A 24298-nucleotide genomic window follows, 5' to 3' on the forward strand; every position below is an offset into this window, starting at 1 on the left:
AAACAAATACTCTAGTTTAGGCTGAATTATGGCATTTACTGTTCTACATCTGTGATACATGTGTACTGTTTCTTTTAGGTGTTGCTATGACTGATAAGACAACATTTCTGTGGAGGTGTGCGTGTGCGCCACTATAGGGATCTGGTGACTACACTGACTGTTAGTAAAATGCATGCCATGCATTTTAAGAATAATAATAGTAATCATATCATAATCATAATCATAATAATCATAATATTCTGAATATGGAAATTAGTGGGGGTGAAGTGCGCTTCAGAACTAAGCACTTACCAATAGATTCTGGAGATTTAAATACGGAGAGAAGAAAGACAGCATAAAAATATTATTATATTCCTTATAATTTGGTACAAAGTTTTCAGTTAAAGCTTTATATACTAAATCATCTATGTCACATGTGAAAAATTAATTCTTAATTTACAATAACAGAAGGTTATTTTACACAGTTCTGCTGACAACAAGCAAAAAGTCAGTTAACAAGACGATTTAACATCACAGGACAGGTCAAAAGCTGAGAATTCTGGGAAGACACGTGATTAAACAACTTAGATTCTACAATGATATCTAGTACAATTGCCAAAGAAAAAAGGTCATTATATCCCAATTACCTTATTTAGGGATAAGCTTTAAACTTTATAAATTTAGAGTTGTTTTTTTTTTTTAAATCTAAAGAGAGCAAAAGAATAAACTAGGGCAGGAGGAGAGTGAAAGAACTGCTGGGGTAGTGCAAGGGGCAAAGAGAGAGAGAGAGCAGCAAAAGCTGGATTCTACACCAAAAGCAGACTTCTGTAGATCCAGAAAATGTAGGATTCATAAAGCTTTAGCGTGGGCGCACACTACTGTGGCTAAATGTGTTGGAAAAATGCTCAGCCAGCAAAAAAACTTTATTCCATAGATCACCTTTTTTTTTTTTTTAAATTTTCTTTATAAGGTATAATTGTGCATGGGAAGAAGTATTGTGTTTTATGTATTTGTGAGAGGAAAGAAGATGTGTCCAAACTGGCTAATCTTTGGTGGAATCAAATGTGGAAAAGACAGCACAAAACACATTTTAAATTTTAATTGAAGTGTCTAATGCAGGTTTTGGTTTTGATGAATATAACCATTGGTACTCCTTGCAATTTCTGAATGAAGTCCAATGTTGAAATAAATTTGTTAAAAAAAAATAAAAAGGAAAGAAGAAAGAAAGAGGAGAAAATGGATCCATCAAGTACTGCAAAAAGCAGTAAAGAAAAAAATTATCAAAAAGTACAGTCACAGCAGTGAGCAATGTGGAGTAAACAGAAGCTGCAAAACACACAGAGACTGACTCTAGAAAAGGCTATGACAACATCACAGACATGGACAACACACTCAGTAACACAGAAAAGAGAAGAGGAAGAGAAATTATTACCTATAAATAAAAACGAAATAAAAAAAAAGGAAGAGAAAGAAAAGAAAGAAAAGGTGAGAGAGAACAACTCTGGGCGTTAGTGGAAACAGTAACAAGACCCTACCTGAGCGTAACTGCTTGATGCGGCCATTGTTGTTGCTTGTGTCAACAGGTAAGAAATCTTTGAACCAAGTTATTTCAGGATCGGGATTGCCACTGGCTGCACATAGCATGGTAGCTGTACGAGTTCGTTCAACCACCTTCAGCTGTGGGCCCATATCAATGGTGGGGAAACCACGGGGAATTTGATCCTCTGCAAAAGAAATGTACAATTTGAAGGATTTCACAGTAGTTACCTAGTAACTCCTGAAAGCCCTCATCACTACCCTGCTTAATGTTCAAGGGTCCCCTGTTGGTATACAAGGAACTGATCCAAAAAACAGATACTCAGACAGTATTTTTAGTAACTTACAGTGATCAAAACGGTGATACAATATAGAAAGTTCATAAAAAAGCTGCTAGAAACTTTTGTTTACTTATAAAATGCATTAAATTGGCATAGATACTGTATGTAGTGCATAATCATTAGACTCCCACAATGGTACTTTACAACACCGATGTTGTTCTGCGTGCAAGATTCCTTATTATTTTATGTGAAACATTGAATTACCATGCCTATCAACAACAGGTAAGAATGCCTTTGTTTACATGAGACAAGTACATAGAGAAATGTGATCATGCAGTATAGGATTTGGCCAGGGACTTCGGAGACCCATGTTATATTTCTTGCTTTTATCATTATTACCTATGTGCTGTTGGTCTGAACATTTAATGTCCCTGTGCTTCAGTTGTCCATCTGTAAGCTGGGTATGATGGCGCTTTACTGCTACAGAGAAGTGCTGTGAGGATGAATGCAGTATAAGGTTGCAAAGCACTGAGAAACTCTAAACATTGGAGCTATGCAGCTATCAAAGTTAAAGTGACAGGAGATTCATAATAATCTTGAATGGATACAACTGTGTCAACTAAAACACTCAAATATGGTCAAAAATCCTCACCTAGTGCAGTCAATAGCGAAATATTAAGAAATACTGAACAATTTGCCTTCTTAAGATGATATATGCTAGCAAGTAACACTGCAAAAACAGTGGGATCAGGCAATTTCTCAGAAATCAAGTTAGCATAGGTAAAATAATGTATTTGAATTACATCATCTTGCTCTTCATTTCCATTAAAGCAGTATGAATATTTTCATTGCAAATAATTGCTCTTATTGCAGTTCAAAAAAGACAAGCAAAAAAAAAAAAAACACAACAAAGAAAGAGGATCAATACTAACTATAAAACATATATCTTATTAAATGTCTTGATCGGTGGTTACTGACATGGAATTGATTAAGGGATAAAATTATCTTAGAAGAAATTATTCAATGTAAACTCTCTGTCATGCAAAATATGTAGTATTTTCAAATAGTTTCAGGGAAGTCTTCAGACTTTTATGAAAAATGTATAGCAAGCAAGTACATCCTATAAATTTCTGCAGTTCCTGGGGTCTGCTGTCACCTATGAGCTATTTAATTGCCTGCAATACAAATGCACATAGATACTACTCTGGTATAGTAACCAAAATTCACTCTTCACAGCTAGTCTTTCGGCCAATCAGTGGTTAAGTGTCAAATCCTTCACTAGCTATAGGCTCTTCCCAAAGCAAGGTATGTTTCATGTCTGTTTTTAAACATGAACCCTTTACTTTGGGAGTAACTGACGAGATTTGACTTCTGACACAGAACTGGATTTTTATAACCTGACCTTTCCTTCCTTACTTGGCTTATACAGAAAACCCTGGATTCCCTTTTGCAAATACATAAGTGTACAAAAAAGATAATCTATCTTGAATATTAATAGGATGGAGTAGTAAAGAGCTTTCCTTTCTTATTTTTAATCAGGGTAATTAAATTCCATCCACCCCCCTTATGTATAGAATCTCTTAGAATGAATGCTCTTCATGAAATTTTCATGAGAAACATCACAATGTAACAGATTCAAATAGCCAGAACCGTTATATTTTTGACAGTTGTGGCTTGTTTCCAATCTGGCTTTCAGGTATTTGGCAATAAAAACCAATATTCAACATAAAATAGACCAGGGAAATAATGAAATTTCTAATTGGAGTGCTTATCACAGTGGATTTAGTTTTTAAGATGTTAATTGCTTTTTTTTCTCTCTAAGTTTATTGGTGATTTGTACAAAACTGTCTTTGCATTTTGATGATACCAAGTTTGACAGATTATCAAACACACTGTGCAAGAGAGCTGAGCATCAAATCAGTGAACTGACTCTCAGCCACGTAAGCGACTGAGAGAAAAATAACTATTAGAAAATGTTGATATATTGGTAGCTCTACAATTTTACATACGGTGAAAAGAAAAATATTTTTTACTGCTCATTAATATGCTTGTTAGGCTCTAAACCATAGCATATACACCACTGTTCCCTATTAATATTCAGTTCTAGTGAATTAGCTTCCAATTCATCAACAATTTAAATCAGACTTGACCTTCTCAAAGCCATTTGGTACTGTCATTTTGAGTGGCCATTAAAGGGCAGATTTCTCTGTCCTTGTGCTTAGTGAGTCATACATGTAATACGTATTTTGTTTAGGATGACAGATACAAGAGATTTAGAAATAGAGCACATTCTTTGAATTTGTTAGGTGTCTTAACAGGGCTGCATTCTATTACCTGCATTAAGAGAATGCCTTTAGTACTGTGCTAGTATCATTTCCAATTGGTGGAGGAGCTTTACGAAAGCTATTTTTCACAGAATGTATGATCTGAACAACACAGAGAGGCAATTACAAAGACTGGTTACTACACGAACCCTTAGGTTACCACACGAACCCTTAGGAGAGAATGATAGGAAACAGCCTTGCCTTGTTTCCCATCATGGTTGTTCCAAGTATTTCTAAACTGTTTCTCTGTGTATTCAGTCTGTTTGACATTGCTTATCTGTAAACAATGTCCTTGAGATTCCTACCTCAAGGTAGGAATCCTACCTGCTGCCAGTTTTATCATAGTGGTAATTGCTTCCCTTCCAAGCAACATGTATGGAAAAAGCACATTAACCTCTACGTTCAGATTTCAGTGTATCTACAGACATTGTCCAACACCTAATTTCACACGTTGCTGTATATGTCTTAGAGGTGAGCCTGCCCTCACCAATGCAACAGCATTTAGAGTAGAGACTCAAACACAGCTTTTAGGTGTAAACAGTAATTTTGATGAAGTGGTGCCTTGAAAATACCAACAAGATAAATTATGCTCTACCAAAAAGAAACCATTCTTACCTTTAAGAGTATCTATAGAAAAGAACCTCTGAACATAGCTGTGCTACAACTACATATCATAAACTCTGTTCTGCTCATCCTTTAACTGTGCTTTCTCTCATTTTTCAGGAAAAAAGTGTGCTGTTGCCATCTCTCTTTTTTAAATGACATAATTCTTCATAAGATTTCAGTAACTTCCCAAGCTTTGTCTCAAGGTGTACTGTCAAGCCTACATATATACTGGATATATAAGCTGGATCCAAAGAAAGAAGAGGATTTCATCCAAACCCAGTACAGTTGATTTGACTCTTCATGGTAAACCTATCAAGGTGTACAACACAGATAAACAGAAAAACAGGGATCTTTATTCAGTGTTTGTGCCAGGCCTCCTTAACATTTTGACTGCTTTTCCTGTGAAAAGCTACTTTCAGATCGTGTCTATGCACTGGTGGCAACAAGAAGAGTGGCAGCTTTTAGAGACAGATTGGGTCTTAAAGTCTTAAATTCTTCACAGACACCTTGCTGAATCTCTTTGTCAATCACTTTCGTGTTTTAACAGGGAAGACAGAATAGTGTGAATAATATGTCAGCTACAGTACTTTATGATAATATTGCTATGATATGGATATGAAGTGCAAAGGTGAAGTACCCAAAGCAAATTGTGATGACTTTGGTTGTAGGTTATGGATTATAAAGGCAAGGTAATTGCATCAGGATTCAGGACTGGACAATTGAAATAAAAACTGGGTAATATTTATTTTAAGTATTTCCTCCCACATTAACTATTTGCACCATAAAAACACCTATGTTCCGAATATCCATATTAACCTGCAGTTAAATCAGTGTAATCTGCCTGACCAAAATACATACTTATAGTGTTTTACTATGCCTCTTAAAAAATATTGTCCTATATGAACCAGTTATTCTCATTGTGAAAATGGAGGGTAGTTCTCCATTCTACGCAGCAAGAAGAAAAAATCTATTTCAAGATTCACTGACAGTTTTGCCACAGGCAAATTTCAGTCATTCTGTAGCTCACAGAATAAAAAGGCACACACGGAGTATTCCCAGAATACACTATAGATACTGAAGATAAACTACCACAATAAAGTTTATTATTTCAAAGAACAGTGTAAATAAAGCTTTTATTTTCACTATTCCAGATGGCAGCAGCATATAATTTGCACTGTTTTGACATCATGACCGTATTATTCAAAATCATTCTTCCTGCAACTCAGGATTGAGAACAGTGAAATCAAAGAGAGTAGGGGAGTAAAATCAAGATTTTGCAGCAAAGTTGGTATTTTTTATTATTATTGACGAACTATGCATATGAATAAATTTAAAAATAAAAACAAAGCCACTTCTAATTATACATAAAAGACTAATTTTGATTTAAAACATACAAAGCATCAGAAAAGTGTTAGTTAATAAACATTAATCCTATTGAAATATTTTACAAGGTAATTTTTGCCAAAAAAAGTAATTATGATCACACAATAAATTCTTTTCCCAGGGTCCTTTGTTCAAAGCTGCTATACAGAGATGAATACTTTTACTTAGTGGTGCTGAAAGTCAGTGAAGGAAGGTAATGGCTACGTGAGACTAGATCTAGGTATCTGTTGGGATTTCTTTTAAATTTTGGGCAATTATACCACACAAGGAAACATAATTAGACATTGATAAGATGATCAGACACTCACTAACAGTAAGTATTCAACAACAGATGAGCTGCCCAACCCATCCCACTAAAAACCATGCATTTAAAATATGCTTCATATATTGAAGAAATGTGCAAAGCACTTTTGATGCAAAAGAAAACAAATTTGTTTAGTAGCTCTGTATGCAATTACCCTGGAAATTGCAAAGTAATGTCTATATAACAGAACATAGAGCCACTTAGACTGAATTATCATTTGTATGAATGTTGAAGCAGCAATTTCACATTGCATTAAGTCAGTTAACATTCATTGTTATTAGCATTTAGCCTTAAATAAGTTCTCTGTTTTAATAAATGAGTGCGTTGAGCCTTTGAAATTAGATATCTTCATAAGGACGTGAAAATGGAAAAAGGAATTTGCACCTTTTGGCAGTTCTCAAATTCTGCTAAATTAAAGACTGCACATAGCAAGCTCTTTCAAAAGTGACCCATCTCACTACGTGAACAATGAAATACCTCTCACCCTGCTTTAACAATGACATTCCGAATGACAAGAATTAACATCTAGCAAGTCATCACTCATATGAAAACACAAGCCCCAAAATAAGGGTTTATTCTCACATTTGCACTCAGGCACTGTCATAGCTTATAGCACAGCATATCATCTGAACATCACACGCCCAAACTTGGTTATGACTGATCTTTTGGATGTCTGTTCTGCTTACTGGGAATGGAAAGGGAAATACAAAAGGCCACGTCCTAAAAAAAATACATATATAAAAGTGGGGAATCCAAGAATTCCTGCCAGATGTCCCTTATCTAACATAAGAGGACTCAGCCAGAATTATGGTAATGAAACAAAGGCAGAGAATATGAAGTGGTGTTTTAAGTGCGGGGTATTATATATTAAGGAAAAGAAACACTAAACTTTTGAAGCAGAGAGGATACAGCATCCCACATTTTTCCATATGCAAATGTTCATAAAAAAGAAACTACGTATTTTGCACTGTTGAATAAAAGACAAGAGGACGGCAAAGGGCGGCCATATGAATTTCCGTGATTACCATTTCTAATTTGAGGTTTAGTTTCCAGACAGGGTTAGGATTTAGATTACACTAAATCAGGGTTAAATTGGGGCTTGCCAAGAATGAGGATTAGGAAAATGCATGATTGCTCTATCTAGTCAATATTTTTAATATATTAATATTTGTGTTTTTACATCCTCCTTACTTTCATTTGAAAAATAAAGGGTGAAGAATAACAGTAGTGCAGTGATGGCAGTCTTTGCTTTAAGCTTTAATTTTTCACATCACACGCAGTTTTATGGAGCAGTAAATAATGAGATCAGCAGCAGGTTCATATGTACCCCAGAGCTCACTTCTGGTGTTAGTAGTCTGAATATACAGATTGTTTGTTCCAGAACACATAAAGGCATTCTTTTCTTTTTCTTCCCTTCCTTTCTACTCATTAATACTCTGTATTAAAATACTGATATTAGTAAATATACATGACACTTTTTATAAGTAGTTACCTCATATTCATTCTTAAATATAAAGCAATAAATCACCACGATAAAGTTGTAACATACTAATTTGAACTGAGAAGCAGGTAGTAGCATCTTGTTTTTGCTTCACCAAAGAGGACAAAAGAGAAGTGAGCAGTCTGGCAAAGGAGTTGTCAGACCATACAGTCCCCTTTTCTCTCCTTTCTCCCCATTTGCACTACATGCCTAAACTTAAAGGAGTGAGAATACTGCCTAAGACAGCCAAATGGACTCAACTTGTGATCACAGTCACGTCTGTTAGTGATGTTACACAGCTTTCGATGATTTGTTTCCTCAATGCCATAATCTTACTGAATACTTTTTAATGCAGCCTACATAGTCTGCAGCCAAAACTGACAACTATAAACTATGCACTTTAATAATGCAGTTGCATTAATGTCACAGCTGCAAAATTTAAGGACCTGACAAAGGAACTGTAGTGGCAAACCCACCAACTTTGTTTAAATCTTGTTTTCAAAGGAGAATAATACTATTTTTTGCATTTCTAAGTCAGCACCAAACTTGTGCATTTTAGAAAGAGGAGGATCTTCACTTTGACAAGTGGGTAAAAGGGTGCCCCAAAAGGCCTGTAGTTTGGTCCCTTAGAAGAAGGAAAGAAGAAATAAGCGTGATGAAATTGTATCCCACAAGTTTTGACAAAAGATGCTTGGGTTAGGATGCTAACAGTGTGTTATTCTTTATGGTGCCTGGCACAACAATGCACCCATACAGATGTAGCAATTTGGATGTTACTGCAGCATTTCAATAAATAGCAAACATAATGACGAGAAACAATAAAAGTGCTATTATTGCTGAAGAGAATGAGAAAAAAGAGTTATGTTGTCAGAAAAGACAATGAACTCTGCAAATGCATTTGAAGAGGATATCCCTTGAAATTCAGTATTACTAAGCATTACACTAACGTTACTGGTACAAAAGATGCAGGTTTTCTACATCTGATGCAGCGTTCATTTTCATTGGTCTGAAAAGCATGCTTAAAACATTCGTAACACATGACTTCAGACAGGTTACTGTAAAAAAATACCAGATACAGTATCTTCCCATTTTTGTGGTTTGTTCGCCTTTATCTTTTAAGTCTTTTCACCACTATGAGCACAGGTCTATCAATTAAGAAAATGCTGGATGAGTCAAGGAAGCTGTAAGACAACAAAGCAATGCCTTATATGATGTATTCCTAATATTTATGAGCAAAATACAGAATCCAAAGTGCTGGCAAACGTTAAAACACACCTCATCTTTGAACCTGTATGAATCTTTAACAGAACCAAGAAAGTATTTCCTTTCTAAGTGGATGGTGAAGTTCTTCCCTGGTGGCCTGGCTACAGAGGATGTACTCTAGACCTCACTCTTCATCTTCCTGAATGTGACAGAGGTATCCGTCTCACCTCTTGTGCCCACCTATGGCAACATTTCCTCTCTCTCACAGATATTGAGAAGACACCTAGGGATCTGTTAGCAGGGAAGGATAGACATAGGAGAAGAGAAGACAGTAGACAAGAATTTCTTTTTTGCTTGGGGCAAGTTTCACCACTTAAGTCAAAATAGCTTTGAGGAAATGTCCAGACAAGGAAGTTAGCGGATATTTTCTTCTGGGGCAGACACAACCATTCAATTCTATTCTGGAAGAATACTGAAGAGCTTCTTCTGCAGCAGAGGACACACATTGCTTAAAACCCAGCTTTTTCACAGTTCTGTGACCGAGTTCAATAATTGCTGGTGTCTGACAAATACCCTTTAATGAGTATCGATTTACACAGCAGAATCTCATATTAACACTTCATAGTATACAAGTGAATGAAGACATACACATAGTAACAGAAATGTTACCATTTCTAAAGCCTAAGGCAGCCAGCACTCCAAGGTTTTCATCTCAGAAAGACTCACAGGTTTGTGATGTCACAAACATAGTTTTGCTATGGATTATTTTGCCCCTAAACCAACGTTTGAACTGTCTGTGGTCTGAGACTTGGACTTCTACCTGAAATCTTGCCGCTGCCCTAAACTGAAGTAAATGGGACTAGTCTGTGACTTAACACGTTTCACGTTATAATAGGAATGATGTTTTCATAGGTGATAGATTACTTCTGTACTCTTTATTGCATGGAAGAAACTACTCAACATCCCGTCATGCTTTCTAGCACGGTGGAGGCCTGCCTCTGAAGCAGGAACAGAGGGCCTGGTGATGCAAGGCAGCGCTCATTCTGTTCCACTGAGAGCTAGCACTTGCATTCTTCCAAAGCATTTTTCACAATAATAATCATACGGCCTTGAGAGAGCTATAGTGAACTGCTGTGAACTCAACTGAGCAAACTCAAGCAGCCTTTCTGGAAGACTGAAGGAGAGAGAGGTACTTTAAAAATGACGCTTTCACATTTGTCTAACAGCAGCAGCTAATATTTCTCATTGAACTGTAAATGAGGAATGGCATGGGGATTCATTCATAAGATGTTGAACATAGAACAAGAAAGGATTTACTCAGCTTTGCTATAACTCCTGCTGCAATTTACCCGACTAATTGCACCACAAATTATATTGTCAGTAAAGTAATTTGAAATAGGATCTTGGCTTGGCATAGGAGCATAGGATGCTAAAAAGTGCTTTTTAAAAACTGTTTTATGTGCTGAGCTCAAGGTTCACACCTGTAAGCTCATCATAGTTATTTTAACAAATTATGAAATTCAGTGGTACCTCTAAAAAATATATGAAATCAAAATCTGTGACGGGCAGTGTAAATTGAAATTTATTACAGACTACAGTCTGTCATCAACAATATTTGTGAGCATTTTCTTATTAAATAATAAATTGATTTTATGTAGAATATAGGTAAGGTTTTTGTTTTCACAGGTTCCTTTTAAGATAATTTTCTCACCAAATTTCATCTAGCTGATCAAAGATGATCCTAACAACGCAAGAGGTACATTCTAGAAAAAAGTGGAGGGGAGGGTTGGGGTTTTTTGTTTGCTTTGTTTTGTTTTTTATAAAAGAAATATCTGCAAATGAAAATGATGATTTGTTGACACAGATATAGTGATGTTTCAGTTCCAGTGGAATACTGGAATAGCATGGACATAAGGAAGTAGCTGTTTTGTGTAGCTGTAAGTCATGGGCCTAAGTGAATGCTGTGATAATATTTGAACAGTTCAGTGGGATTGCCAGAAGGCTGAGGGAGTCATGATGTCAGGTGGGGTGGCAGTGGTGGTGGGGAAGTGCATCTGAGAAGGAACAGAAAGAAAGTTTCATGTTATGACACTTATTTGCAAATTCATCACAAACAGTTCTGTGAAAAACAGTTAATGAAGTCAAACAGCTGTGGAGAGCTGGTTCCTGCCTTTAAACAGATGTAGTGTGACAGACTAATCTTAGCATAGCACTGTATGTGTCAAGTACATCAAAAATCAGTGTATGCACAAAAAACCTGCATGCCAACTCTGTAGACAGACTTAACACTTGATGAGTTGCATGAAGAAGGTACAAATGAAGAAAGTAAAATGCTTGAAAGCAGAAGATCTGAATCTGTCCAGTGGTGAATTACCACTCAGTGAGAGTCCCTATGCCACAGAAGAAACACAAACAATTGACTGAGAGTGCCAGGGTTGTGTCTGATTTCAACAATGGAACTGTTTCTCCTTGGATTTATTAGTAATAACTGCTGTCATTCATTTTATAACTGAATACAAAACTCATTTCTTTTAGAGAAGAAAGATCAAACTAATTTACCTGTTGGCTGGAGAGTCAGGCACTAAGATTATTATGTGCACTCTTCAGAAGCAATTGGGAGCACATCAGATAGTGTATAGTAATTGAGAAATAATTTCTGTTGCTAAATGGAGACCAGTGATGAGTGGGGTTCCTCAGGGGTTGGTACTGGGATCAGTGCTGTTTAACATGTTTGTCAGAGACATGGACAGTGGGATTAAGTGCACCCTCAGCAAGTTTGCAGATGACATCAAGCTGTGAAGCATGGTGACATGCTGGAGGGACCTCGACAGGCTTGAGAGGTGGGCCTGTGTGAACTTCATGAAGTCCAACAAGGCCAAGTACAAGGTCTGGCTCATGGGTCAGAGAAATCCCAAGCAAAAATACAGGCTGGGTGGAGAATGGATTGAGAGCAGCCCTGAGGAGAAGGACGTGGAGGTCAGGTTGATGAGAAGCTCAACATGACCTGCCAATATGCGCTTGCAGTCCAGAAACCAAACCGCATCCTGGGCTGCATGAAAAGAAGAGTGGACAGCAGGTTGAGGGAGGTGATTCTGCCCCTCTACTCTGCTCTAGTGAGACCCCACCTGGAGTACTGTGTTAAGCTCTGGGGCCCCCAAGAGAAGAAGGACATGGATCTGTTTGAGCAAGTCCAGAGGAGGGCCACAAAAATGATCAGAGGGCTGAAGCATCTCTCCTGTGAAGACAGGCTGAGAGAGCTGGGGTTGTTCAGCCTGGAGAAGAGAAGGCTCCAGGGAGATCCTATAGCAGCCTTCCAGTACGTAAAGGGGGCCTACAGGAAGGATGGGGAGGGACTTTTTATTAAGGACTGTAGTGATAGGACATGCAGTAATGGCCTCAAACTGAAAGAGTGTAGATTTAGGCTAGATATTAGGAGGAAGTTCTTTATTCTTGGGCTTGTGAGACACTGGAACGGATTGCCCAGAGAAGTTGTGGATGCTCCATTCCTGGAAGTGTTCAAGGCCAGGCTGGATGGGGCTTTGAATAATCTGATCCAGTGGAAAGTGTCTCTTCCCAAGGCAGGTGGCTTGGAACTAGATGACCTTTAAGGTCCTTTCCAACTCAAACAAGTCTATGATTCTATAATTCTTTGAATATATAGCAATAAATCTCAGACTACACAACAGTATTTCAATACTTTTTTGTACCTGAATAAGACTTAAAAATCATTCTGTGCATTCTAAACATTTTCCTGCTTTTATTTTATTACGGCATACTACTTTGAATAAGTGCTACAACATAATCTGTTCTAAGTATTAACTGAAAGAGTAAAACAGGGATTATAAAAAGAAGGATTGATTGATTGTTTTTGACTTTTCAGTCAGACTTCCAGCTCCTTTGGCATGTGAGGAAAAGATCTTGCTAATATATTAGGTACATTTTTTTGGTGTTCTTACTCTAAATACTACGCTTCTGGAAAAGGTTTGTCTCAACTGTTTATCCTGATGTATTAAATCCTTTCTGAAGGAAAAGATTTTTAACCTTTAATATGATACGTCTAAGCCCTCATATTTTTACAGGACCTGATGCAGGTATATGTCTCCATAAACATTGTTGTTTCCAAAGTCCCACATTAACATTTTATTTTCCTTTAAAACCCACCAATAAGCCACGCTGAAAGAGTACCATCAAGACTTTTGAGAAAAGCACTGTCTTGAATTTCGGCCTTAACAATCTCTATACTTCTACAAAGCAAGAGAAAAATCTTTCTCCATTTCTCAGGTTTTGTAAACCACTAGGTCAAAATTTTCCAAGGCAAATATTCAAGTTCACTTTGTTACATGACTTTTTGGTATTTAGTAGCTAGGTTTGCACAAAAGTCAATGTTATGGAGGTCATAGCTGTAGTAACACTTCCACAAAGTTGTTGCCTGAACACAATGGAAAACTCCCCCTGCACCAAAATGTCTGAAAGCTCTTAGAAACTATCAGCAAGTAACTGGCAAATTTCCACATGTCTATTGCTATGCCTGTGACCATTTTTACTAGCTCACATAGCACGTAGGAACTGCTGATGTTAACTTAAGTCTTCAAAAGAAAAACAAAATAATGGTTTTGTCAGATGTTCTCCTCCTGGAGTCTTGAAAAACTGACAGCAAGCATTCTTAAGTGCTTCTATCAGTTTTAAATGAGCTCATAGCAACCATCTTTCTCACAACAAAATCTAAAAAAAAAGTACGAAATCAATTACTTTCATGACATCCATAATTTATTTTGTGCATAAATTCAGACACAAAGTTTTTCATTCCAGAAAAGGAGATAAAAATTCCCTAGAAAATATCTTAGTTTCCGTGAAAAGTAAAAATGAATCCAACTATCAGCTGTAAGTTACTGCTTCCTGTTTCAAACTTAATGCAGGACATCAGAAACTATCAAGGGTTTAAAAGTCAAGATACGTCAGGTGTAAATTTGGGACTGTTTTTCTAATGATTCTGAGTCAGGAAAAAGTGTATATCCATTATGTATCAGGAATATATATAGTAATGCTCAATAAACCTAAGCACAACATATGCAAGGCCAGCAAGTAACTTAGTGTAAATTAAGCGATTTCTTCTGAGTACACACAACTAGGTATAGAAGCTTTCAGAGATCTCGTTCTGTCCTATCTTTTTAACTCCTGGGTAAAAGTTCTTTTCAATGAAAGTAACAAAAATAATTTTAATAGCTATTATTTATGTAGCATGATTTTGCAAAGCATTTCGCAAAGCAGACGTATCCATTATAGTGAAAAAAGGGTACAGTTACATCTCTATAGCTCCATATAATTAGAGTAGATTTTTCAAATTTCATAATTAATTTCTTTTTTTTTACAGTATTTAGTTTTATCATATGAAAGACAGCGAGAGCATTCACAGTACTTCTGAATCTAAAAAGCACCTGCTCCAAACAGTTTTAACACTACATATTAAAAAGACATCACTTAAAATCAGTTTTCCATCATTCTGTAACATTGCATAAGTGTAAAAATAATGAAACAGTATTGCTCTGTATTTCTTAAACCTAGGCAGTCTGTTCCAAATAATCACATGCAGAAAATTATTTCTTGATTGGCTGCCAATGACTTTAAAACTTTTTCATTACAGAATTTATCTAACTTAAAGCAAATGAGTAGTCTCATTGAGAAAACTGACTGTAATTGAACTATTTATATACTTAAGTATGTTGCTGAACCAGCTGTCACATATTCTAAATTCATTGCCATTTTATTTCATAGGCTATTTCATATTATGCTTTCTTCCTACTCCAAAAGCAAATCAGATAATTTACAAATTTTCACACACACATGACAAATATTACGTTCTCTTTCTCGGTCAGTGACATCAACTTGTATGCATATCACTTATCTGCCTGAAGATTCATAAGGCACTGTTTAGATTTTACGGTGAATACCATAACAATTTAGACATGCATCATCAAGAACACTTCATTTCACCATGGTATTTGGGCTAGCTCTTATGCCAAGCAGATACAGCATTGCAGAGAAATAAATGATTATTTTCTAATATCATGGGAAGAACAAGGAAGCCATTTAACGTATGTTCATACCACTAACCATTAAGCTTCCTAGGGCCTGAACAGGTAGCCATTTCATGCAAGTCACACTGAAAATTAGTACTAGAATACCAAGACAAAAGAGCAAAAGGTAATTTTCAAGTTGATGTTTTGGCAGTGCAGGTGGACTAACATGCACATGCGCAAACCTGTACACATGTAAACCCGAATTAAAAGTCCCACTGGATTTTTATCAACATTCATGGTTAATAACTCTCTTTTTTTTTAAATCACAAACAGAGCTGAGCTTTTAGCACTACACTAAAGCATCTGTTGAGTATTACTAAATGGTAAGATTAGCACTTACTACCACCACTTGCTTTAGCTGATACTTGTTGGATTACCTTTGTTATTTAGAGGTTATGAGATTGAAAGTTCACGGTTGGAGGTTGTAGGGAAGTAGGCAAACAGCTATGTTCTCAATCAGTATGAGATGTTAGTTTAATAATTATTACAATAAGTCACATATGGTTTTTATTCTTCTCTTGATGTGCACATAATGCTAATTAACTTTAATAGGAGTTACAGAAATGCATCAAAAGAATACATGCTATAAAACCTAGAATTCATTTTAAACACATGAAAACAGTATTGCACCTGTATATATGAAACCCTCACACATAATGCTCTATAAATTGAATAGCACCTGTATTAATACTATTAACAGTGTTAAAACTGAATCATTCATCTTATATTGATTTTATTTTACAATGAATGCCCTTAATGGTTTAAGTGATTTGTGTTGTTCCATCTGTGCATAAATTTACTTTCTTATAGTAAGGTTCTGTTTTATCTTTCCTTATTTTTCTCTACAGTAGGGTAACAAGTTATCTTTACTTCTGTACGACTACGTAGACAGATGCTTAGAAGATACTTATTGAGTTTTATGCTTTGGTCTTCTTGGTATTTTTACTGTGGAGCCAAGTGCCTTTTAGAACCTTCCCACCCCCCCGCTCCCCCCTGCCCTTCCCAATTTTCTTTCAGCAGAGGAGTCTCTCAGTCAGTGTTTAGTCTTCTTTTCAAAACTGCCTCCCCAGAGAGCTGTAACTACTTGTCAATCTCCCAAAAGCAAAGATTTTAGAGAATTTAAAGTACTCCTTTGTTTTAGCTGCAAAGTTAACTCCTTGTTCCCCTCAAATTTCACTTGAACTTGTCGGTGCTCTCAGCTTTGGTTATTTGCCTATTGCCTTGGTGGCTCCAATGCTTTTTAATTGCAGAGGGTGTCTGCTGAGGGTTACTGTGCCAGTGCAGTACACCTTTCATTCAAGCGTGTAGTGCTGGTGTATACTTTTCTGCCAGTGTGTTGTGGTGAGAGGTTTGCTGCTACTGTGTGCACCCATCTGTGGTTAGCACTGGAGGAAATTAAGACGTAGGAAGATTTTAGCAGAGGGTTACTTTATTCTCAAGATGACAGCTCTCCCATTTTTGTTATTGTTTTAACGTGTCAGACAAACTGTCTACCTGCAGCACTGAATACTAGAAGGCCACTGAATGAGATTTGGTGGCGCCATCAGTATTCCTGGGTGGAACAATTTACTTTTCCATTTCTTAGCCTGCCATTTATGGTGAAGCTCCCATCTCTGAAGCTGTTTAATAGATGTTTGGGTGTGTACTGCCTTCTAAGAAGTAGGTACAGAAAACAATTATGGCGACTCAGACGCTTTCTGCCTTTTCTAAGATGTTCTTAATGTGCAAAGGAGCAGCTAAGTTCACTCACAATTTGGTGGGAAAAAGATAATGGTGTACGCCAGCCTATTACAATAAAAAAGGTAAAAGACTGTGGGTAAAACTCCCAGGAGAATTATAAGCATGCAATTCTGAAAGAAGGACTGACAAAGATGCAACATCTGCAATATGACTATGCATGTGAGATACTTGCGCTCAAACTCAAACCAGCCTAATGATCACATCTGCATGCAAACTCCAAAATTTAAATGTGATGAAGACATATGTGGTACTTAAAAACTGAAAAAATAAGCCTCAGTTTGTTTCTGAGAGCAGTGAATGTAATAACAGCATAATCACTCCACAGACATTAACAGTCATTTCATGTTTTCCAAATTTTATTTGGATTTTTTTTTTCACTCTTTAAAAAAAAATAAAATTCTAGCTAGTAATAGAACATTAAAGCAAAAGATAGTTTCTATTTCTTTTTGTATACCAACGTAACTACTAAATGCCTAGCAGTCACATTTCTTTTCAGTGATCATTAATGAAAAACTTTGTAAATAATGATGAAAGAGAGCCACAGAAATGAAAAATTTCCTTAAATCCTAGTCCACATTTTCTAGAATTATTTCTTAATTTACTTCATGTTCACCCTAAATTAGCATCACATCCTGGGGAAAATGCAAAATATGCCAGAAAATATAGAAAAGTGTTTGGAGATACCCAGGCACAGATTGCTCCTGGTGAACTTGAAGCTTACAAATGACAAGAATAAAGAAATAGATACATAATCCTATAAAGTCCTATAGAGGACTAGCCTTAGTAACCACTTCTAATCAGAATGTTAGCCATTCATTTTTGGTAATGGCTAAATAATTTTATTTTTTTTCTATCATTTCCATAGAGCAAAAAGTCCTTCTAAAAAAGTATTAGTGATTTTAAAAAAAAACAAAGAAAATAAAAAGCTTATCCTAGAAACACCTAACGACATTTCAGGCTGACTTCAGAGAATCAACACGTTACTTCTGCATTTTAATAAGAAAACCGAAAATTTCAGTTAATTAAAAAGAAAACCAACGATTAAACAGTTTGTAACAAACCTATGTGTTAGGAAGAACAGTCTTCCTTACGAGGCACACAGCCAGTACACTCAAACTTAAAAACAGGTCAGCTTCATGTGGCTGGATGATGCTTAGGATGCATTTGGGCAACAACATTCAGATTAGATAAAATAACTTGAACTTCTCAACAGCATGGAAGGTTTGAGACAACGATGCCTGCTTCTTCTGTATTTCTTACTCATACTAAGTAGCATTTGCCAGGAGTTCTGTAGACTTCTACGGGACCATTTTAAAGCTGATCAACTATGAGGAAATACTATTTTAATAAGTAAATGACCATTAACAAACCAAACCCTGATATAAGTTTAAAAACAGTGGGTACAATCCTTCAGGACAATACCAAAATTCATAGCAAAAGACAGTTTATGTCCTACAAAATGCTCTCAGAATTTAGCAAACAGCTCTGGTTCATTTTCACAGCCAGCTGGTCTATCAGAAAAAAATGTTTCCATATTCTCTGTGTAATTATTACTCAGAAACATGAAATATATGTGTTCTATCCAAGGTTTTCACTCAAATCACCACTAGGTACCTCGCCACAATATTCTCTTTCAAAACATTAATGGAATCAGGGCTGAAGCATCTCAATTTGTCCCAAGATAAAGAAACTGACCTATAAAGGCATTGCAATTGAAAAGTAAGAATCCTTGAATTTCGCAGTGCTCCCTGTGAGATACAAGAGTTCAAGTAGTTCATCTACTTTAAAACCCTCTACTGTTCTCACCAATTAACTCAATTTGATACCACACTAAAAATCTGGAGAAAAGTTACCTGTTCTCAAAGATCTTAGAAAACATGTTCCAGTAATTCATGTTGCCAAATTTACTATAAACTTTGTGGCCTACAGATTTTAGAGGCAGCCCTACCTTCAGATAGTAAATGGTAATAGAATTTCACTTTGTTGATCCCAATAGCTCGTGGCTCAAAAGGCACATATCTGCCTTGTGGTTTGTCTGCAGTAACCACTGTTTTGCTTCCTGCTAGGTGGAGGAGAGACACTTCTAATGGGGAAGGAGGTAAAGTGTCCAAGACTGATTTTGCAAATTCCTTAAATAGCTCCAATTTTTGGTTAACTACAATACATGTCTATATTCTCCAGTAATACTCATTCTTGCTTTGGAATGTAATTAAGTAAAAAAATTCTGAACTGGGTTCTAAAGTTTTTGAAAGTCAGATCTTCATTTTTTATACCGAAGATCCTGTTGTGATGGCAATTTGTGACTGTATCTTTTTTTGTTCTCTACACAAATTAGTATAATAAAACATCTTTCAGCGAAACACCTCTGCAGAACACAGTATGGTGCTTCTCCTCCTTCTGCAAATAAACAAAAAGAACCCAAATAATCCAAAGTTTTTATGAATTTAGGAAAGAATTTAAGCTTAATGCTATTAAGCACTGTAATTTTAATAGCTTAATGCTATTAAGCACTGTAATTTCATGCATAAGAAAGCATATTCAACAGGAGAAAAAAAAGGGGCTGGTGTTACATTTTTTCTTCCCTTTATATATTATGCCATGCAAAGTAAAACTGAATAGGGAATATGCTACCAGTTTTATAATATCACAATATTTTAAAGATGCAGAAATTCATTACGACTTTTGTGCAGTGTCTAGATCACCACATTTAACCTCTTTGATCATACCTTTACTGGGAACTTCTTGTCATCTCTAATTATCTGTATTATTCTTCCACTGCAGACTCTCTAGCAGGCTTTGTGAATTTAATCAGAATCACTGCATTCCGCTGTATGATTACATTTGAGCACGTTCTGATTTCATCTTTACTATGGTTTAAACTGATACCACCACTCACAATAGCGGATCCTGATTTTTAAGCTTGAAAACGCTATGAAATCTAACTGCATACCATGTTTTACAATCAGCTGTTTTAGGAGATCATGAGACATACAAATTCACATCCTCAGGTTCAGTGGCTACCCTGATAGGCAAAATACAGAGAGAAGGGATGCTCCAAATGAAAGACTCCTATAAAATTGGAATGTCTTTCCAGTGGCAATGAAAATAAAATGTTTTGTTATTCACTGTCAAAATACTTAAAGGAACTTCTCCTCTCCAAAAGCTGACCGTATACTTTGTTACATATTTGCACAGACTTCACAAATTGATTTTCATATGTGAGATTTTACTTGACTTGTCTGCAATTTTTGTTGAATAGGTGTAGCTTCTGAAAATGAGATAATAAATTGGCAGCTGTTCTGAAAATATGCATAAGGAATACACCAGGGTTCCTCCATAACTATGGGTGACTTGAAAACGAATCTGTCAGGACTGATTTGTTTTTCCAGTTGCCCTGCGAGAAGCTACTTTACAAAAAACCCCCAAAATCTTCACATGGATTATCATCTTCAAATATTCAGTTACAATAATGGTGAGAAAGTCAGATAAAAGTTTATAGTGGACTTTCTTAACAAAAGAAAAGACCTAATGGATTTTCCAGCTAAACAGAAAATCATCAGGTCATAGAGCATATTTGTTTTCTGTATTGCTCAGGGAATACCAACTCAAATCTCATTTTTCCTGCAACGTATTGACAAGGTAAATAGAATTCAGGAAATAGCAACAAAAATAATGAAGCACCTGAAAGAAGTCATTCATTGTGCAAGCTTTTGAGACTAATGTTAGAGCTCTCTTAGCAACTAATCAAAATAAATAGCAATTCAGGAGGCAGAGGATGAGCACAAAAGAAGGACAGGTATGGGATGAGAAAGCCTTTCAATCACTCATAAGCAGCACTATAAAGTAGCTTAGGAGAGGAAGCACTGGCTTCTTACCAAGTCCAATTTAATTAGAGAAACAGTGTATGTTTTAAAAAAAAGCTAAAAGCAATAATGACAAAACCAGTATTTACTCAGTGGCACTATATATGAGAAAAACTGAAATATGGGCAATAAAAGATAAATACTTCACAAAACTTATGAATCCCAGCTAAATTCATAAATTTGTTTATTGTCTAGCCTTGGAGTTGATGAATGTAATTGATCTGCATAAACAGGCTTTAAATTTTCCATTTTGATGTTTCAAATATTCTGTGATTTTGAGTCAGAATATGCACATTCATAACATCCCTGTAACTGACACTCATTTCCCCCCCAAAATCATCTTTTAAATCACACTTCAAAAGTATATTATGAATTTGTTTTTATTAGTCTGATGATTTACTTTCATTTAGATTTTTTTTTTGCATTCTGTTATTAGTACCTGTAATAGCACATTACAACTTGAGGAACTCAGTGGTAGGGGCAAGTTTATTTCAATCCTGATGTCATAAAGTGCTTTCAGTAGATTAATAGCTGCATTTTTTCCAGTAGCTTATATCTATTCCACTGTAAAGGTTTTGTAGCAAGAACAGTGTCACCGTCTAAGCTTGCAGAGTGACCAGCACAACGGTGCTTCAATTTTGATTGGAAACATAGAAAGCTATTGTAATAAAAATACAATATTTGTTGGTTGAAATATTAGATAAATATAAGACAGCTGATGAGACCATATTACTCCCAACAGGGATTTTGAATCCACTGTTCTTTTCTTTTTACAAAACCTGAGTGCTGTTTGTGACAACGGAACATTTTCATTCATTCCACAGTGGAGTAAATGCAAAGTAGTGACTTAATAGATGATAAGAGTATGGCTAGTGACAATAGCTCTATTTTGGTAAATAAATTACTTTGAGCTATCACATGCCCCAAAGTAAATGGACAGCTGCAACGTTTTTCAGTAAGCTATTAGTGTGCAAAGATAAAATGATGTACTTTTGCATAGACAAAAGCTTGCTACAATGGCCAATACAGCTGATTTGTTAGATTCAAGACTTCAATGCAGACTGCTAGGAAAACTGTTTAACTTTACCTTTCAAACAGAGAGATGAGAATCTGACACAATTTAAAAGGCTATTTCTGGGCTGTCAATCAGAGCAGGCCAAGACATGAACAGTGAATTTGCAAGTTACCGGACACTTGCCAAATGTAGACACAGAAATTAGACTGCTACATTACTCTATGAAACTGGGATTACAGAGATACATGAAAAAAAGAAAGAAAAGCAATTGGGCAAATAATGACATCACTGATCAAACACTGAAAAAACACAGGTAATAACACAAAAATGTTTTTTTTTTTTCCACGTATTTGCACTGATGCATGATTAAGTAAACCGCAATTATCTATGGAACAATAGCCTTCAAAGAAAGAAACGGAAAAACATCAACATTTGCCTTTAATAATTTAATAGGGACCCCATGTCTTGTCTTAGAAAAACTAACATAACAATGTTGTTAGTGCTGTTCAGCCAAGAAGTATTGCTTTTCAGCAGAATAACACGCAGAATAATTTTTGTTAAAATAAAAAACTGGTTTTTTTTGTTAAAAAAACCCCTGTTTTTTTGTTAAAAAGAAAACTGTACTATATCGCAATATCTTGTCTATTTGTTTTGAGACGTGTCCTTGGACATCTGAAGATTGAATTTCAATTAGATTACCCTTTTTGATGCTCTGTAAACACAATCAAATGTAGCTGACTTTCAGTGGGATAGAAGAGAAGATATTCTTCCATGTACAGATTTGAATATGTTCATGATCTCACATAATGAAAAATACTGGAAATGGAAAAGACCAATTAGGTCAATAGGCTAATTAATTCAAGAGTGTTCCCAATGATCTCTTTTTAACTTGTTTTTTCTTGTCACATTTTCATTATTCTTTGCCTATGAGCTCACCCATATTCTGTACTCCTTTATATTTCCCCATCCTGAAGCTTGGTGATACATATCCCCAATGTTTTCTATTATGATGGTTGTCAGATTTTTCAAATTAATGAACACTGAGTGGATAAGCATCTTTAACTAGCAACAAACTCAATTCTATTTTGTCTGACTTTTGTTCTTGCAACTTCATGGCCCTTATGACAGGGGAATTGTAAAAGGAAAGGCTAGACAAAGAATGTTGCTGCATTTTCATAGTCTAATAATTCTATTAAGCAATTTATTGAGTCTTTTCCTTCTATTTTATCTGCTTTAGAGTAATTAAATACCAATACGTCTTTTTAGAACAAAATTATGGAGGGGCCAGTTAACCAGGGACTAATTTTAAAACAGAAAGTACATATTATGATGGAAGGATGAACCACAAAATACACGCAAAAGTGAACTCTCATTAATGTGATTTTTGAAAAATAAAACTTATCCAGAAAGAATTTAAGCAAAAAATAATGTAATATTTTTAAGTCAGATTATTAAAACAACTCATCTGGCACAATAGAAGTAGATTTGTCTGTTATCACCAGCTTGTTTAACCCTTTAATAGTAAGTTCTTACACGAAATTCACTCTTCCTCTTCTTTCCTTGAAAAACTAACACAGCACATAAACTTCATCACTTTGTTTATTCTTTGTGTGTGGGTATATCCTGTTTTCTGTCTTAGCTAATTAGATAAGAAGCTATTTTGTCCCCATGAATTAGGCTTCTAAAATTCATGTGTTTGGCATAAAATGTAGCAGACTTAAAATGGATAGTAATGAATTTGGGAAAACTTTGTACTTATTCTAATTCTTTTAGTTACAAGCCTTTTTACATACAGTCCAGTCTGATCTATGAGCTTCCCTTTGCTATTAACAAGGATAAACCCCATTTTTCTCATCTCTATCCTTCTCTTACCCTGTTCCTTCCTGCCTTCCCTTCTTCTCTTCCTTCTTTCCTCGCCCCCTCCCTTCCACCTTCCTTCTTTTGTGACTGTCTTCATAAAATATCATGTAAGCATTACATAAAATTTCAGGTAGCTAAGAGATTCAGAAAATCTTCAATTATAGCTGATGCAGTTATAGCTGAAGAACTGACAACACAGTAGATATGAAGACTAGTAAGGCCCCAAGTCACATGGAATTTGGATGACTATTAAAATAGAAAATAATAATTGTTAATAATAACAAAAGCACATCTATCATAATGTTCTTATATTAGTAGTAATGATTCTTTGTTCAAAGACAAAGATCTAGCTGGTAATCTATCAAGCCATGAAATGCAACCAAATAGCTCTCTCCATTTCTGATGGGGAAAAAGACAGTACTTCCCTTGTTTTATCTTGAAGACAAAACGCACAATACAGCCTTCTTTTTGTTGAAATGGACTGCAACATCAGCACGGAATATCACTCAGAGACCAGTTATGGGACTTGAACTTACAACTGAATGATCTGTTGCGAAACGTGGTAAAATCTAAGCCAACAAAAGCAGTACAGGACAGATTTCAAAACCACAACTACCGCATTTCAAAAAGTTTCTCGATTTGTCATG

General features: G+C 35.8%; 1 protein-coding gene across 24 annotated transcripts in view; it reads right to left on the reverse strand.

The window, feature by feature from the left end:
- PTPRD (protein tyrosine phosphatase receptor type D) overlaps positions 1 to 24298 on the reverse strand; it is a 1287856-nt gene that overhangs the window by 143597 nt on the left and 1119961 nt on the right. For all 24 annotated transcript variants that reach the window (XM_074569146.1, XM_074569145.1, XM_074569143.1 and 21 more), the window contains one exon: positions 1515 to 1703. In XM_074569146.1, coding sequence (XP_074425247.1) covers positions 1515 to 1703 — 189 coding nt within the window. The remainder of the gene's footprint in view (positions 1 to 1514; positions 1704 to 24298) is intronic.

This window comes from Larus michahellis, chromosome Z, assembly GCF_964199755.1.
Source record: "Larus michahellis chromosome Z, bLarMic1.1, whole genome shotgun sequence".
Lineage (NCBI taxonomy): Eukaryota > Metazoa > Chordata > Aves > Charadriiformes > Laridae > Larus > Larus michahellis.